Source organism: Pteropus medius, unplaced genomic scaffold, assembly GCF_902729225.1.
Source record: "Pteropus medius unplaced genomic scaffold, Ma_sr-lr_union100, whole genome shotgun sequence".
NCBI lineage: Eukaryota > Metazoa > Chordata > Mammalia > Chiroptera > Pteropodidae > Pteropus > Pteropus medius.
The window spans coordinates 5,455,428-5,474,577 of record NW_024346667.1 but is presented as its reverse complement, the minus strand read 5'-3'; the positions used below and the strand labels follow the sequence as shown (position 1 = coordinate 5,474,577).

The window sequence follows — 19,150 nt, the reverse complement described above, 5'->3', positions numbered from 1 at the left end:
AAAAATCTAGGATCCATTCAACAATTATGCATTGTATTTGGTTGTCATGTTTTCTTAATTTTCTTTAGACCAGTGTCCCCACCTTTCACTTTTCATAATGCTGGCGTTTTAGAGTCTTAGCCAGTTGTATTATAAAATGGTCATCACTCTGGATTTTTTTTTTTTAAATTGCATCCTCACGTTTACGTTCATGTGAAACATTTTGGGGAAGAGTGCTGATTACTTGGTTTTGTTTCCTTATCATTGCATCACCTCAGGATGGGCATAAATATCAATTTGTCCCATTATCGGCATTGCTAAGTTGAATCATTTGACTCTCTTCATTGTACGTGTGCCAGATCTCTCTCCATTGTAGATACAAGTTGTTCTTTACTAATTTGTAAGCAATATGTGCTATGATGACTTGAGCCCATATAAATTTCCTATTCCCTGGGAATGTTTCACCCCATGATTTTAGCATCTATTGATAATCTTTTCCTGGATCAGTTGTTTGAGATTGATGGCTGCAAAATGGTGATGTTTCTAATTATTCTACTTTTTATATTCCTTTTTAGCATCACTGTAGACCCTTTTGTCTTTACCACCATTACCATTATTATTATTTTTGATGCTAAATTGTCCCAAATTTGGCTGATGGGAGGCCCTTCAGCTAGCTTGGGTGGGTCTCTTTGATCTGTTCTCATCATTCTTTGAGCACTTCTTTACTTTCGAGTACAATAGGATGGTCCAAGATCACCTGTACTTTCTCTTCCCCAGACCTGAAATAAACCATTTTTTCCCCCAGACCCTTTGTTCCTTCTAGTGAGAGTGATGTAATTGGTAATTTCCTCTTTTGCGTGTGTCAACAATGTTTTTTTATAATCATTTCTTTCTTTACAAATTACCTAGGAGGAGTGTTCTAGGAATGACTCGGTTTGCCCACCTGAAGAAATCCAGGGAGTCGGAGCCCTTCGTTTCCTTCCTGCCTCGTTTGCCTGCAGAGCCCGGCCTGGTGTTGAACTTCAGCGCCACCGCCCTCAGGAACGGCGCGGTGAGGGCCCTGTGTCTTTTAACCTCTTTGTCATTAACACCCTGGCTCTTGGGTTTTTAAGATACCAGAGTCTTTTCCCCCTTGAGGATATTGTTTCAGAACCCAAACTAATTTAAATTCATTTTAAGCGACACACATGTGCTTGCCATCCAGTGCTTAGTAGGGAGGTGTCTGAAGAACAACCAAATAAGGAATAACTCTAAATAGACTCAGTGCAGAAATCAAGTACATTTTATGAATTTCCGGTACAATTCCAATTCTTATCAGCTAAGAAAGTAATCAACTGCAAACAATAGAAAATCTTGACTAACGCTGGCTTGAGTAGGAGTTTGTTTCATAACAAGAAACTCAAAGGAGAGACATTCAGGGCTGGCGAAGTGAGGGCCCTGTGTCTTTTAACCTCTTTGTCATTAACACCCTGGCTCTTGGGTTTTTAAGATACCGGAGTCTTTTCCCCCTTGAGGATATTGTTTCAGAACCCAAACTAATTTAAATTCATTTTAAGCGACACACATGTGCTTGCCATCCAGTGCGAAGTGGCTCTGTGATGCCATCAGGGATCCAGGCCCTTGCCGTGTGTTCTCTCTTCATCCTCCGTGTGTGCTGCTCTCATTGAGCTGGAGGGGCAGGAAGAAGGGCACAGGGGAAGAAGCGACATCAGACTTCCATTCGTGTCTCACAGGTCTCATTGATAAAGAACTCTATTGCATATGATCTGAGTAATAATCATACTTTGTCAGGCACTCATGGAGTTTCTTAGGGACGACGTTCTAAGACTGTTTCTTGTATATAATTTTTTATTTTGAAATAATTTCAACTTAGAGAAAAGTTTCAAGAATAGCACCAAGAACTCCCAATTGCCCTTCCAAAGATTCATCAATTTTTAACGATTGCTACACTTGCTTCATCACTCCCTCTTTCTCTACACATGTATTTTCATGAGTTATTTGAGGGTGTCAGACGTGCCCCCTTATCTCTGATGACTTCAGTATAAATTCCCTAAGAAAAGGAACATCTTCTATACCAGAGTATACGTATCAAAATTATAAAATGCGACATTAATCATAATAATGTTATCTGCTCTGTAGTCTATTCAGACTTTTTCCAGTTATCCCACTGACATACTTTACAGCAATTTTTTTCCTGGTTCAGGATCCAGCTCAGGACCTGGCATTGCACAGTCGGGTCTTTCTCATCTCTGTTAATCTTCCTCAGCCTCTCTTTGTCTTTCAAAGCCTAGACCTTTCTGAGACGTGCAGGCCATTTAATTTCTAGAGTGTCCCTCGATTCGATTTGTGTGTTGGCTCCTCGTGATTAGATTCAGGTTACGCGGGGGTTTTTTGTTTGTTTCTTTGTTTGTTTGTTTTGCAGGAGGATCTCAGAAGTGATGCTGTGTCTTCCGCAGGGTTTTGATTTTCCTTTCCCCTTGTCTAGGTGAAGTACTTCGTGGTGAAGAACCCTTCCTCTTTGCCAGTCTCCTTGCAGCTCCTGCCTCTCTCCTTGTATCCCAAACCCGAAGCTGCAGTGCGCCTGCTCAACAAATGGTAAAGCACCCGTCAGTGAAGTCTCTCTGATGGGTGGTTTGGGACGTGCTGTTAAGGCTCGCAGATACTTTAAGTCCTTCCTGTTCTGCATCCGGAACCTGTGTGTGGATGCACACACACAGTGTTAACCCATGCACCTGGGCACCCAGCTCTTGATGCGTGTAACGCTGGGAACTACGAGTTCCATTTGTTCTGTGGAATTTTCAGTGTCACTATGTCAAGTTCCCAGCAGAGTGTTTTTTTCCGTGATCAGGGAACCTTTACAATCATGACTTTTCCCAAATACTCCTAAAATTTAGAATCTAAATCATGATGACCTCTAGACGACACAAGAAAGGAGTTGAGTGTTTTGGTATATTTTAACCTAGTGTTAAAGAGGTTAAGATGATGATAGTTAGTTCATGTCTGTTATATCTTAACTTGTTTTCAGACAATACAGTTTCGCTTAGAATGTTCCCACCTTTTCGCTTAGTGGGATCTACCCTTATAGTAGGGTTTTTCAACTTCAGCGACATTGACATTTTGGTCCAGATGAGTCTGTTCTGTGCTTCAAAGGCTGTTTAGCAGCATCAGTGTCTTCTGCCCAATAGATGCCAGTCAGACCTCCGCAGCTGCGACAGCCAAAAATGTTGCCAGACATCGCCATATGTCCACTGGACCTTTAGCTGGGAGATGAAATTACCCTTGATTGAGAGTCACTTCCTATCAGGTTTCATAGCTATGAACAATTTGGAGAAAAAAAAAATTGCTTCATATTTAGCTCTTTTCACCATATGTTTCTTTGCATTCTCTGCTGCCAGAATCATTCATTCAACAGTATTTACCAAGCACTTACGATATGCCACCTACAATGCGGGGGCCGGGACAGTAGTGACGGGAGGGGATGAATTGCTTGTGTGTCAAACACATGTATTCACATATGTGAACATATACATGTGCATACACGTATTATTTACTGACTGAATGCAATTTTAAACTTTTTTTTTTTTCTTTACAGGTTTGGCATTGATATGCAGATGATTAATTTCACAACTGGTGAATTCCAGCTTACCCGAGCTTGCCCTTACCAGGTAGGATGTTGTCTTTACACAGAAAAAAAGAATGCTTCCAAACCAGACACCGCACATGGGCCTCACCGATTTATGTTTCAAGTGTCTTTATGTAATATATGTGGTTCTCTTATTTTTATGTTCTAGGCATTAAGTATACATAGCAGATTTTTCCAATTAACTAATGCAGCAAGCATCCATGATTTATGTTAGCCTGTAAATCATTTTAATTTGATGATTTAGATTCATGTGAGTAAAAGAAATAACAATTGAATCAGGGCTATGTAGAAAACTATAAAATTTGAAACCCTAGAATTTATAATTCTCTTAAGATTCCATGGCCCCATCAAATTCTTTTTAGGGCACGATAAGGTAAAAGTAAATACATTTTTTAAAGAAAACTTCTCTTACTAAACTAACTTCATGTTTTAGCAAGTCACCCAATTTCTATGATAGTCACCTCATCTGTAAAAAAAAAGGATTTCTCTGAAATTCTCAAGCCTCTGGGCACTCATGAGGTTTTGCATAAATACTTAGGAGTAGGAGTAAACATGTCATGTGGTGAGGATGTCTGACTGGGGACTTGGCAGCCTTGTTTCTCAGTTTTCACTCGGTAGTTCTGTAGCTCTTTGTGTGTAGCTGAGTGTTTTCCTCATAGGAGTTCTGCATGTAGATTCTTTCAAAAGTGGAGCATCTGTTTTAAAAAATACACACATAGACATGTAAACATACCTATGTATATAACTGTCTTTCTAATACAGACACATATTTAAATGCCGTGGGTATTTTCTTTTTCCTCCTCACTTAGCCCTCCAAAAAGATTTACTGTCAGCTCTAGATTACCTTGAATAACAAAGAGAGAGACCACAGGTAACCTCCAACTAAGAGTTAAAACAAAACTAATCAAAGCGAGTTTTTAAGTGGATTTTTAACATAGACACTTTTTTTACAGTAGGAAGCACATCACCAGCAGATGTTTCTTTCTCTTTGTAAGTGGTCCGGGCAGCCTGGTCTTGTTTTGGTTAGCGAGACCGTCCTGCTTTGTCCCTCTCAATCTCCTCTCCACCCAACACCCGAGGCTGTTCGAGATAAATTAGTCCAAAATACTAAGAGATAGTTTGCCCCAGTGCTATTGCATCGTACATAATTTGAAATTCCAACAATAGTGCCAATTCCTTTTACATAGAAATATTCTATTCAGGTTTGAACAAATATTGTAACTCATTGGGAAAAAAATTTTTTTTTTCATCTAAGATTGAAGATTTTCCCCAAGAATTTAAACATCTTCTCTGATAAAGGAAGTTATTACCGTTGTGAATTTATCACATTGACAAAAAGAATAGTCAGCATCCATGCCTTTGAGACACGTAAAAATGTAACTTAAACTTCTTACTAGAACTCTTTGTCATGTAAAGAAAGGGGCCTGTATTTTAATTTCGTTGGTTCTCTTTTGGAAATGTAGCTTCTTTAGTGAAGAGCATGTGGAATTGGACATGCAAGATTCTGAATCCAAGCTCTTCCATGTTCCAGCTCTGCGATCCTGGGCAAATTATTTAACCTCTCTAAGCCGCCTTTTCTCATTCACGATAATGTTCAAAGATTTAGTAAAGTTTATAGAATGCTCATCATTTTATATACCTTGCATTTCAATGCCTAGTATATAAGAACCATTTAATAAATGGTGCTGCTGTTGTCATTATTGTTTTAATACTAAAAATGAGCAGCTTTTTATTCAATATTCATTTGTATAAAAGCAAAGTTTCTCTATGACGTTTACAATTCTAATGAAAATGAATAAGCTACCATCATTATTGCTTCTTTCAGATAGCATGAGAGATGAGAGCAATAACTGAAGGGTAAAACAAATTTAAAAATTAAGAACAGAAAAAAAATATTGTACAGATAATGTGATTATAGCTCTAAGGAATTCATAAATCGTTTTTAGTGAGAAGGAGCTAGAAAAAACTGAAAAGAAGGAAAAGGATAACGAAATCTTGAGTATTAAGTTTAGACCACAAGATTTATTCAGAAGAAGTTAGAAATCTTGGAAAGAATAAAGGAAGATGTGAGTAAATAAAGCTCTTTCTCCTGAGCGGAGAGACTAAATATAATAAAGATGGTTTCTGTATACACATATTAGAGCATTTAGTGTTGCTGAGCAGTGGGTGGGTGGTTTCATCAGATTCGTGTAGTATTCAAATAGAGGCTGTTTGGTCTGTTTTCTAAGTGATGTTTTATATGCAAAGCATCTTTGCCTAGACGGCTTCTAGCCCCAACTCATCCAAGCCCAGAAAACAAACCATCTTTCCAGCATCCATGCGTGTTGCCCTGCAGCCTCTGTCTCTTCTCAGCTGTGGCTTGGGAGATGTTTATCGGTTTGAACTCTCAAGATAAATAAGTTTAATAGGTTGACTGGGGTGGTCAGATCTGGACATAAAAAGAAAAGCAATCATGTTTATACTCTAAAATGCACATAATGAAGACAGAAACTTGCTTTACAGGAGTCGTTGAATTGTGCTTGTTAAATTTGCAGGGCGTGCATTCTGAGGAATCCAGGTTTGGCAGTCTCCACTTACATTTGCAGCCCTTGGAAATGAAAAGGGTCGGTGTCATTTTCACACCAGCTGACTACGGAAAAGTTACCTCACTCATCCTAATCCGGTAGGTGTGGCCTTGTCCTGGAGTCTGTTTTTTTTTTTGTTTTTCTCTTCGTTGACTCCTCTGTCTGAATTTTTTCTCTCAAGAATACAGGATCTCTAAAGAGTTGACATTTATGTCTCAAGTCAGGCTTTCAGTGATGAGGCTGTGCCGCCTGGTAGGAAGAGGCAGTGGCTGAGGAGAGAGGCTACCTGAGGTCCCAACACTTACCTGCCCCCCCGTGCCTCAGTTTCCTCCCCTGCACAATAAGGAGTGTGTGTCTGTCTCTCCAAGAGTAGCAGTACATTTCACTGACATCTCATCCGCTACTGTCACAGAGGACAGAACACACACTCGAATATATATGTACATATGAATACATACACACAAATGCACGCACACAAGCATGCGTGCACGCATTGACTTCTCTGTCTTAGCCCAGAAAAATAATTGAAGCACTGCTGTATACATTTCCATTCTGAAATGTTTGGATGTACACGATTCTCCTGTCTGTCTGTCTTGTTCTGGAATTTTGTCATCGCCCCAAAGGACAATGGAAAAAGTGCTTAGTTGAGCCCATTGGCTTTTTGTATTTTATTTTCTTTTAAATGAGAATTATTGCCAACTGACTTAATTAAGCAGCCTAATATTTTTCGTTCTTAATTTTTTTCATCATTAGGTAGTATTTATCGAGAGCTTCTTTCAAAAATTTACAGTAAACACAGATCTATGTTGAAGGTCTGCATTGGTGAGAATCTAACACAAATTTAATTTTTAATAAATGATCCTTTAGTTTTTTAAGCTTTTCTACTGTCAGATCAGTTGACAGTGACTTATTCTGGACTTTCTTTATTATATCATATCAATTTGTTGTTCTGCAAGTGAATGCTACTAAAAGGAAAATGTATTAAAAGTTCTAAAAAGAGTTTGTTCTAGTAAGCATTTTAACTAAGACTCCTAATGCTCTGTTGACGATGTGTTTTTATTTTAAATCTATTCTCTCTTGAAGAACTAAGATTGTAGGAGATGTAGATGTAAACTTTACTTCATCCCAGGTTAAAATGTCCCAGACTCAAAAAGAAAGTCTAAATTTTAAGAGTAGTTAATTTATTTTTGGTGGTTTCTGTCTTGACAGACAATATTATTCTGCAAACGGTCTGAATCATCTAACATCACGTAAAGGCTTTTAAATGGTTAAGTGAACGGTTTTTAATCATTCAGATAAAGATGTGAAGATATCTGTGTCTTTGCATAAATAGAAATGAGTTCTTTCTCTGCTTCTGTAGTATTTACATTAATGAGTGGCTTTCAGTCCAGTCTGCGTCATTTAAACATCATTTCCACTTAACTTTTTTGTCTCAGGAATCGTGATTTCAGTTAATGAAAAGGCAGAAGCTAGTCTGAATTACTGTTTGACTAGTAAGAACTTGAGTAGATGTGTTATTTATGGGATATTTTAAATCTTTGTTTCAGAAGAAACAAGAGGATTTTACTGCTAGAATTATTCCTAAGGCAGAATTTCTTACAGTCACAATTTCTGTGAAAACCCCTTAGTTCACTGTGTAAACAGTTTTTTATCAATTTGTCTATATTTGTTAGTGTTTCTCTGTGGCCCCCCATTTATTTCTTCGGTGCTTTTTCTCAGAGGTTAGATCACCGCCCGGGGGTCTGGTTATTAGAAACATGTGAGTTTACATTCTGGGACTGAGATTGAAGAGCGATCATGACCATTCACTCCTACTGTCCGTTGACAGCTTGCCTTGACTCTTCTGAGCTTGGTAGCTTCCACTTTCCTTGGACGCACCTTTATTCCAAGAAGTGGCAGGAGATGCCACACTACTTACATAGATTTCATTTTTTCCCCCAAAACTTTAAAACCGTTTTCGCTAACTAGTAATATTTAGGTTCAAGTGCACCTTATTTCGTGACTCTATGACGATGCCTTTTTATTTGCCTCTCCTTTCACTACAGGAATAACTTGACTGTCGTCGACATGATTGGTGTGGAAGGGTTTGGGGCCAGAGAGTTACTGAAAGTGGGCGGAAGACTTCCTGGAGCGGGAGGTTCGCTGCGATTTAAGGTGCCCGAGTCCACGCTGATGGACTGCCGCCGACGTGAGTTTGTGTTCGTGGCACTCTGACAGGGCAGGCTTGGCGCTAAAGCCAAGAGCAAAAGCGTTCTGTAAGAAGATTCTTTTGAACTGTGTTGCTAGTCGCTGTGATGGATTTTCACAGAAGCACACATACACCCTCTTATTCTGTTCAGTGTGAGTGAGGATCTCGGAGACGAAGCATGCGTGGTGGCTAATGGTAAATCCAAACAGTTTGGCCTCTGAGAAGAATAAACTTTTAACCTTAACCTTTAATAAAAGAACAGAGAAGAGTTTTTGATTACTTTGGCAGGTCAATTAACTTAAGAAAAATCTCAACTAATTATTTTTATTCTTACAGTATAACAGAATCTGTAACTGTTCAAGAAATTAGGTAGAAATCATACTTGGAGCTTATATTGAATTATTATTATTTTTTTACATTTTAGTAACGTGTATCACGCTTTGTTGATTCAGTACATGTTGTTTCAATATTTATTTTAAATCAATTTTGCAGTTTGTATATACTAAATATCACCTTTCGTCCTCACTAGAACTGAAAGACAGCAAGCAAATTTTATCTATTACGAAGAACTTTAAAGTTGAGAATATTGGACCACTTCCTATAACTGTGACGTCTCTGAAAATTAATGGGTATAATTGCCAAGGTTATGGATTCGAAGTGCTAGATTGTCGTCAGTTTTCCCTGGACCCAAACACATCACGGGATATCAGCATTGTGTAAGCACAGAGCTTTAACCTCATTAAGTTTTGCGATACATTTAATAGTCAGATGGGAGGAAAATCCTTTTTTCATTGGTAAGACATCTTAAGTTGCTTTTATATAAGTATTTATCTTGTACAAGTAGGAAATTTTGCTGCCATTATGATTATTATGTTTTGTGCCTAAAATTAAGACATTAAAGTTCACGAAAATGAATCTCTCGTTATCAGGTTTACTCCAGACTTTACCTCGTCCTGGGTCATTCGTGAGCTAACTCTCGTCACTGCAGCTGACCTAGAGTTTCGCTTCACTCTCAATGTGACCCTCCCTCATCACCTGTTGCCTTTGTGTGCGGATGTGGTTCCCGGACCCAGCTGGGAGGAGTCGTTTTGGAGGCTTACGGTCTTCTTTGTCAGGTAAACTACCACCTTTCCAGTGTTCTCACTGAGTAGAGAAGCCATCTGGGCGAGTTGCATGAATATGTGTATTGCCTGGGTATAATCAAAGCATATGAATCGAGTGGAATTTATATTGCTTTGAGAACCCTGACATGCATGAAGTAAAGAAAGTGGTAACGGGTAAGCTTTAAGATAATAGTAAACAAATTGTAAGAGATTCATAGGACCTAGAAGTATAATAGACAACTGCACACCATGCATGTTCATTGGCAGTCAAGGTGAAGGGTATATCTGTAACTCTTGTTAGCTCAGTGGCTGTGGCAATTTGAGATTAGAAGAGCAGAATGACCCTTTTAGAGTGATTTTTATCCTGGTGGCATCTTCAAAAATAGAAATGTCAGACTTAGAAATATACACATTTTTAGAAACTTGGGTTTTTTGACCTTTAAGAAACATCAGAAATTATGATGTCATACATCTTGGGGAATTTTAATACCGTATCCTTAGTTGTTATCCATCAGCCTCCACTGCTCCTCTGTAATAAAGCTAATGTTTTTAATGCCCGTCACAGCCATGCAGTAATGAACCTCATTGCTTTCCTTCTTAGTTTGTCCCTGTTGGGTGTGATTTTAATAGCCTTCCAACAAGCACAGTACATTCTTATGGAGTTCATGAAAACAAGACAGAGGCAAAACGCTAGCTCCTCTTCACAGCAAAACAGCAGTCCGATGGACGTCATCAGCTCCCATTCTCATAAGTAAGAATCCTCGTGCTGTGTATGTGGGTTCTCACCTTTGCTAGTACGTGTTTCTGATTTCATTTTAAGGTAATATAAGCTTTGATTTCAAATTTGTTTTTGTAAAATTTTCTTCAGGTCATTATGTGACAGCCAAAACCTCTTTCATTTTAAGATAGACTTCTTGTAAGGACTTAGTTTATTAAACTCATGGAGTTTTAGAGGAAGGAAAAGTGGAACTCCTTAATAGACACAGTACCAACTGCTGTCTCTTTCTCATGGGTTTAGAAACAGAGAGGTAGAGTCGTGTTCGGTGTGGCTTGATGTTAAATGTTTTCCTTCTTGAATTCAGAAGCAACTGCAAGAACTTTCTCGATACCTATGGCCCCTCTGATAAAGGCAGAGGGAAAAGCTGCCTTCCGGTGAATGCCCCGCAAAGCAGGATGCAGAATGCTGCAAAGAGGAGCCCAGCTACCTACGGTCATTCTCAGAAGAAGCACAAGTGCTCAGTCTATTACAGCAAACACAAACCCAGCACATCTGTTGCCAGCAGTGCCAACACTAATACTGAGGAAAAACAGACTTCAACCCCAGGCAGCCCCCCGTCTGCCCCTAAAGAGGGCGTGTGCGCTGATGTTATGGGTGAGAACTGGATAAACCTCAAATATGCAAGTGGCATGAATGTCCACCTGCAAAAGAATTTAACCCTTCCCAAAAACTTACTGAATAAAGAGGAAAACACACTGAAAACCACAGTTGTTGTCAATAATACTTCTTCAGAATGTCATGTGAAGGAGGGAATACAGACATGTATGTTTCCTAAGGAAACGGACATTAAAATTTCAGAAAACATAGCTGAGCTCAAGGAACGAGAGCTTGGTCCTCTGAAGACCTCTAAGAAACTACCTGAAAATCATTTGCCAAGAAATTCACCTCAGTACCAGTCAGACTTGGCAGCAATTTCCAGGAAAAATAATGGTAATCTTTTTATTCTTTTTGATGATTCCTCTCTCCTGTTTGTCTCAGGTCTGTTTTAAATGGAATTTGTTCTCACCTGTGACTTTAGTTTTAACTGTGAATTTTTAGTTCATGTGCAGAGTTTTAGCAAAGGTATAAATGTTGAAAAACGATTTGTAAGGCCAAAAGTTTAAGACAAGGCACCAAGTCTTTAGACTATCTTAGTTAAGAAGTTAACTTTTTAGTACATATGTTTAGAGGGATGCGAATATCATATTTGGTTTTAGGGAGGATAGGGTCACGTTTTCCTAATTATTTTTTTATCTTGACTTTTCAGACTATTTGCAAAAGTTTATCAGCCCATAAAATGTTTTTGAGTGGAAAAAACTTAACAACTTTCTGTATTTAACAGCTGCCACCATCTCATGTTCCTCAGCCCTGGTTCTTTTCTAATTGCGTCCCTCGGTTAAAAGAAGACGAATGTTCTCTTATAGTAAATAGAGTTAATGAAAATGTAAGCAAACTAGACTAGGAAGACTCCCTACATGTAAAATTTTCATTAAGCTTTAATGGATCCCTTTGGCCAACGGCATAAGAGCTTGTGTGTATTTTTCTTGTTCATTTTAACATGTACATTTCTGTACCTGTTAAGTCAGATGTTTGCCACTTTTTAATCTGGAAATAATCAGTTAACATTGATCTTATTTGAAACATCTAACTATAAATAACTTAATATTTTTCACTCCTTGATATTGTAGAGAAAGTACAGAAATATTATGGATTGACTAATTCTAATGATGAGCTTTAAGCATTTGGTCAGAAACCCAGACCGAATTTTAAGTGTTCCATAGAAGGATGTCTCGAATTTAAAAGAAAGCTGGACTCCTGCGGTTGGAACGTGATTTGGGCATCTGTGTTCTGGGTGCACCTCGTTCCAACCTTTTTGTGCCGTTTCCCGGACAGCAGTGCTCATGCTTGAAGTGGATTCCTCATTGCGGGGTCAGCACTGTCCCCTGTGTCCTCGCCACCTGGCATGTCAGCTCACCCTCTGGACAGTGCAGTCAACCAGATCTTTAAGTAAAGTCATACCATATCTCGTCAGAGGGTGTTTCGTGGTGGGGCGGGCGGGTGCCTGTGCTCCATTTCTGTCCCAGACACTTGCTGGGGCCCAGACAACAGAACTCTTACGAAAGGTGAAATTATGGGCCGGATTTGGCTGGGCTTTTCCCTTCTTTTGTATGTCATTTAGGCCTGAGCACAGTATTTGACATGGGCTGACTTTACCCAAACTTGAAATCCTAGTCGTTTGTGGGCGTTGTCCCTGCAGACGTGCTGCTTCTGTGGTCTGTTGTGTCTGTCACATGTCTAGATAAATGTGCCGGCGAATTACAGTGGCTGTGGCATTGAGGACAGATAGATGGAAGGGGTCTTCTGCTGCAGCACAGTTCTTTGAGGGGTGGTCGAAATGTAGAGGTGCAGACCAGCATTGTGGTGCCAGAGCAGGTCAGAGGAAGGATCTGAATTTATGCTTCAAGATCTTCCTGTCCAACACGTGATAGTTAACGCCTGTAGTCGAGCCTAGATGACTGTGTAGTGTAGTAACATTTCAGCAGGTGAGAGTAAGTTTAATGTGGGAGTCCATACACATAGGGTCTGCTCATATCATTGCGGATGGCAAACGTGCGCAGAATCTTTCTTGCCTATGCAGGGGACTGGTATGTTCATAATGTTTTGAATGGAAACAAATCTCCAGCTACGAGAAGTTTGGGGTTTTTTTTACTTTTATTTTTTCTGGCTGAATCAGCAAGCACGTTCAGGGGTACCGGGGTGATTGCCGATCAGATCAAATAAGAGTGGAGGAAAGAACTTTGGCTCTCCACCCTGCTCATCTCGGCGAATTCGAAGGCGCTGCCTCACCGTCCTGCATTTCTCCCCACAGCTGGTGTGTGAGCGGGAGGTCCCTCGCCAGGGAATCCATTAATGATGTGTACTCTGTTCTGTCTTCTGTTCATGTCATTATTCTAGGAAGATATCAGAGTACACAAATGGCCTGCTATTGATTTACGATTTAAACATTTTAAAGAATCGAAAATTTTAAAAATAAGAAAGGCCTGGGAAATTTAAGGGAAATAAATTGTAGTTCGAAGGTAGAATTTGGTGTTTTTCAGTAATATTAAAGGTTTTGGGTTCTGTCAAATTTTAAAGGAAAACATCGTAACAAACTGGCAGATGGTGAGCAGGCATATAATCAGCAGAGAATCAAATCAATCCATGATGTATAAAGAATGGTCAAGGATGAGAAAACCTTATATTTAAGAAATTTCTATGTTTTCACTTCTAACATTGAGCATCAGTTCTTTTTTGAAAAACATTTTCTTTTGTGAAAAACGTGTTGTCTCCATCTTGAGATATTTTTCTGGAATCCGAAGAAAAACAACTTCAATCTTGCCAGCTGATCTGAGCCCACCTGATGGTCGGGGCCCCTGGTGGGGATGTTGCGCTCCCTCAGTGGAAACCAGTTGGTGTGTTTGTCCCGTTCTAGGCCTGTCTCCCGAAGTGCACGAATGTTCTAGAAGCAAACCTAGTGCTAAGAGTGCCTTGGTGGACTGTCCCCTCCGAGTACCTGAAGTCACTTTCTTAACTTCCCAGAACTCCTTGAGGCCCCCGAAGAATTGTGCCTTCTCCTTTTTGGAGGCTTTTTTTTTTTCCCCGGAGTGTGACATTGTGTGAAAAGTGTTCTAAAGTGTACATTAACATCTCTAGCTACACGCTCCTTGTTGTTGAGAAATGGTATTTTCCCGAACAGCAGAGACCGTATGTCATCCATTCCGATCCTTTCCTCCTGCCTCTCCTGAGGGGCCTGTGGTAAATCATCAGTTAAAATTCTTGATTGAAGTGAAGTCTGTTGACAGATTCTTCAGGGCTCTGTTTTCACACACTTGTTTTGTGCATCAACCTGTCAAACAACTGTGAAGCAGCCACATTTTTCAAACATGTGTTACATGTTCCAGAGTCTGTTGATCATTCAACCAGAGCGGGGCTTCGTGTGTGTAATGTAAATGATCTTTTGAAATATGTCTCCTTTCAAATGTTTATAACTAATATTTTTTAATCGTATGATCAGAATAACACAGATTTAGAATTCAGGCTAATTACAAACTGCTGCTGGCCTCATCACCATGAAAGAAGAAGAGTTAGCAAATTATTTTATTGCTTTCTGCTTATAATAATGTAAAAGATAATAAATGTTTAAGTGTAATAATACCCTAATCCTTGAAATTAACAGTGTATGAAAGTTTCTGCTGAATTGGATAGATGCCTCCAAAATTTCTGAAATAGCAATATTTGCAGAAATTTTAAAAAAATAGTCTCATTTACTTACAGATACTAATAACTTGAAGTTTTAGTGGTTTACTCAAAATAGGCCATATGATTAGATTTGATATAGTCAAACTTTAAGTGGTCGTTCTGGTTAGTTCACTTGTTCTTTGTTCTTTGTTTTTTATCTTTGTGGCCTCTGAAATAAACGTAAGAAAGTTCATTTCATACTGTGAGCAAGCATGCTAGATGGAATGACACGGTTGGCTCTATTTTTTAAAATGAAATATATACTCATGGTATTTCTAAGTTCTTGAATATTGTCATGTTAGAATTCTTCAAAGATTCAATGAAGAACTTGTTTTTAGGATTCATTCGATTGTTTGTTGTTGGCCCCACAGAAGACATTCATTACTCATTTTCTAGCAGTCTCTGCTTTACCACTCTTGCAGGATAGGTTAGTGTTGGGTATTAAATTTTGATCCTTTGTAAGAAACTTTGATGGCTAATACTTTTAGAACTGTTCTTGGCCTGCAGGAAACTTAAGGAAATGTATTTTGTCATTAAGACTCTAGGAAAGTAATGGTACATTTTTTGAGGGGAATATCTGTATTCCGTTTCATATTCAAAGCACCCAGACTTCAAAGCAACGTCTTTGTTTATGATTTCTTTTTCTGTCCCAGACCTGTCTCCTTTGCTTTTGGCTTTTTCCTTTACTCCTTCAGAGTACTGGATACATTATCTTCCTCTGTGGATGTTTTAACACCTAGTTTGCGTTGTAGAAGAATTAACTCTTCCTCAACATTTTTATAGTTATGTAATATTTATATAATCGTCTGTTAACAAAAATATGCTTACTTTATATGTGTTGCTTTAAAAATGTATGTCTCTTGCTTTGAGTGAGTTTAATTTGTAGCTTCAGAATTGCAGAATCAGAGGGGGTTGACTGCAGGGCCAGACTGGAGCCTCTGCTGACGGCTGGTCAGGCATTCCATTCATCTCACCAGAGCCTGCAGCTTGCCTTGCTGTGAAATATTTGCATAGTGGTCAGCTAACTCTTTCTCAGATTACCAAGGTATCAGGGAATCTCAGATAAAGAAAAAAAGAGAAAGTATGGAAATACTTCGTTTTGTATTAGAACACCGAGGCCAGTTGTTGAGGTTGATTTGACTTTATTTGAAGTAAGTGATAGAAGAAGAAGTACACTTATGAATAAAATCATGCGAAAGAAAAATGGAAAAGTCATGTTTTGAGATGAGGTTCCTGCCAACACCACCCTTTGCTGTGTGATTCACTTATTGCTCATTTTTCAGCAGGCAGGCCCTGCTGCCTGGGCAGGTGGGCGTCCACCATTGGCTGAGTCATGACCAGAACCCAACTCCTTACCCTTCTCTTCCTTCCCCAACTTTTTAGAAAATTGTGGTAAAATATACATAACATAAAATTTACCATTTTAAATTATAAAGCTCAGTGGCTTTAAGGACATTCATACTGTTGTACAAGCATCACCGTCTGGGCCGCCCCAAGCCCCTGGCCACCATTCTGCTTTTTATCTCTATGAAATTTCTAGGTCCCTCAAACAAGTAGAATCATACAGTATTTGTCTTTTTGTGTCTGGCTCAGCATACTGTCTTTAAGGTCTATCCGTGTTGGTGCATGTGTCAGAAGTACATTCTTTTTCCCCCACTTTAATCATTTTCGAATGTACAATTTAGTAGTGTTACATATATTCACAGTATTGTGCAAGAATAATTTATTTTTAAGGCCGAATGGTATCATTGTGTGTATACTACGTTTTGTTCATCAGTGCACGTGTCTGTTGGCCTTTGGGTTGTTTCTGCCTTTTGGCTTTTATGAATATGGTCACTGTGAATACCGGCGTGCCCGCCTTTTTTCTTGACCTCTTTTAAAGACTGTTTTTAGAACTCTCAATATAAGTGCATTTTCACCTGTAAACAAAATAAATTTCTAGAGCATTGTGGATGTCAAAACCAATCCTTAAGTCTAAATCTCATGAAATCAAAGGAGATTGTTTGGTGTAGAAAAGAGACTTAACTATAGGGAGTGTGAATGGAAATACTTAGCTAGAAATTGAACGATTTTTATTTATTCAAGGGAATAACCAGCAAGTGCCTGTCAAGAATGAAGTAGACAATTGTGAAAATTTGAAAAAGGTTGACACAAAGTCTTCTTCAGAAAAGAAGATTCACAGAGCATCTAAAGAAGACATATGTTCTGAGAAGCAGGACATACCTTCTGTCGAGGTCTGTACTCCCTTTTTTCTTGCCTGTTGGAAAGAACAAAACCCATTTGGGGGGCTTAGCGTGCAAATATCTGTGTAATAACTGTCCATGTATATTTCATACTTTTGAAAGAGAGCAGTTGTGCATTTGGATCCACATTGACTATTGGTGAGTTTGATGTGTTCGGAAAGTTTTATTTATTTTCTCCTTATATAGGAGAGACTAAAATAATTTTTAGTGGTGTCAGATAGCTTTTACTCTCAAGAGAAGCTGTTCTTAGGCAAATGGAAATAGCTCCTGGGTAAGATGGTGGAAGAGGACCAGAGCACAGATCTCTCTGATCGTTACCCAGCATCTGTTTTTAGAGCATAATCCTGCAGAGTTAGAGGCATAAGCGCCAGAATCCATAGGCGAGGGCGGCCTTGATACCTTGAGTACATCAGCCCTGGTACAACAGAATCCCCAAAGAGAAAACAGAGCTTTCATGCTGCTCCAGCTAGCTCTTTCCCTTCTCACCAGGATAGGCTACTGAAAAGAGTTTAGAAAGCAGAACCTAGGAAAATGGACAGGCGGGGAAGGTATTTGGGAGAATTTACCTGCTCGACATCAGAACAGAGCTATCTGTGTATTACCACAAGCACAGTGAAAAAAATAGCATTTCAACGATGCAAACATGTTGCAGTAAAAATGAAGGAAAGGATTAGAACATAGAGAAGACAGATAAAGATCCCAACCTTGAAAACATATCCAGAGACTTGAAGGAAACTCTGAGAGTACTTCACATTATATAATATATTCAATAAAATAAGCTTTTAAAGGCGAATTAATATACTGGTATATCAGAGGTATTATAAAGCTAAGTAAATAAATAAAGACACTACACTACATATTCAGTGGCTGAAAATTGAATTGTTGACCTGAAGGAAAGGATTCGAGATAATCCAGCTCTTGACTTATTTGCTCGATGACATTCGGCAAGTTACTTAACATTCCAGTTTCCTCATCAGAAAAATAATATAAAAATATTAATGTAAAATAGCTTACCTACTTCATAGGGTTGTAAGGATTAAATGAGTTAATATAAGTTCTTAGAGTAGCAGCACTTACTAAGTGCTGATGAGTATAAGTGCCAAGGACACGATAGGGATGACTGATCATAACTGATAGAAGGGACGGCGGGACTTTTTGATGTGGACAGTAGAAGACGGAGGTAAGGAGCCAGAGCTTCCACAGCAAGTCAGGCGGGAGCTTGTGATTTGGGAGTTGTCTCCATGAACATTAGAACTCAGGGGTGACCCTGAGCTCTCTGAGGTTCGTGTAGAGAGAAGACCCAGGGCCTGAGTCTGAACCTTGGGGGTGTTGAAGTTGCAGATGGCTTGAGGGTGCAGGTACAGCAGATGCACAGAAGGCGGGGCCAGACGGCGAAGGCGGGGCCAGACGGCGAAGGCGGGGCCAGACGGCGAAGGCGGGGCGTACTTGCGGGAGCGGAAGCAGTGGTTGAATCGGGGCTGGGCGGGATGGATGCCGTTAGGAATGGGCTTCAGAGACTCTGGCGTGGCCCAGCGAAGAAGTAGAACCCGATGCTGAGATGTGCTGACTTGACAGCCCTGCAGTCTTGTGTGCTGGGAGGGATGATGGAACTAGGCATTCTGAGTCCCCTCTGTCTGCGGGCCACAGGAAGAGGTGGCCCAGAGGAACGGTGCCATGTGGTGCTGTTGCTGGCACCCAGCTGCCGCCTGTGGTGGCACCATTCTCCCATCTCAAACTCAGCCCTCAGCTCCGGTCCCTGACTAGCTAGTGCTGTACACGTGTGCCCTTGGACAAGGCTGTTTTCTTAATTTATTCAAGTTATTTGTCTTTTGTCTCTTATCCCTCTCCTTGGAGCTCATGCATGTCTTGCGCTGGGTCCCAGTCATTGTGTGTGTTCCTGCTTCCTTTTCTGGTCTGTGAGCTCGTACAGGACAGACGTCTGCCCCTAGTGCTGGCAGCTAGCTCGCAGTGGGGATGCAGCGATCCAAGGGTTTGGAGGACTCAGGCTGTGCTTCATGGTTCAAGGCCGTACGCCTAGTCAACCAACGTGGATCTTATGGTGCAGCTTGGGTGGCTGTCACCTGTCATTTCTCCGCAGGCTCTGTGACTCCTTTTTAAAACCCTGTGCTTGTGGGTACCTTCCATTTCATTGTTCCGTTGGAGAAAATCATTCTCCGTAAACACATTCCCAAGTGCATTGCTCAGTGTTTGTTTTTTTCCGTACATTCTTAGGGCCTAATTTTGCAGCTTAGAAAATTATATAAATCTGTATAGTGTGTGGGGAACATTCCTCTAGATTTATTGGCAAAGAAGGTTGAAGCCCAGGTTTGGGAGCCACAAACCAGATTTTGACCCTAGCCTTAGCTGTTTATTTTCTTTTAAGCCGATTTTTTTC

At 39.8% G+C, this 19,150-nt stretch overlaps 1 protein-coding gene across 3 annotated transcripts in view; it reads left to right on the top strand.

Moving 5' to 3' along the window:
* The window catches only part of TMEM131L (transmembrane 131 like), a 136,608-nt gene that overhangs the window by 100,644 nt on the left and 16,814 nt on the right, over positions 1–19,150 (top strand). For all 3 annotated transcript variants that reach the window (XM_039875925.1, XM_039875924.1, XM_039875923.1), the window contains exons 17-26: positions 889–1,030; positions 2,465–2,574; positions 3,572–3,644; positions 6,157–6,284; positions 8,232–8,374; positions 8,904–9,090; positions 9,304–9,489; positions 10,079–10,228; positions 10,560–11,185; positions 16,598–16,746. In XM_039875925.1, the coding sequence (XP_039731859.1) occupies positions 889–1,030; positions 2,465–2,574; positions 3,572–3,644; positions 6,157–6,284; positions 8,232–8,374; positions 8,904–9,090; positions 9,304–9,489; positions 10,079–10,228; positions 10,560–11,185; positions 16,598–16,746 (1,894 nt within the window). The remainder of the gene's footprint in view (positions 1–888; positions 1,031–2,464; positions 2,575–3,571; positions 3,645–6,156; positions 6,285–8,231; positions 8,375–8,903; positions 9,091–9,303; positions 9,490–10,078; positions 10,229–10,559; positions 11,186–16,597; positions 16,747–19,150) is intronic.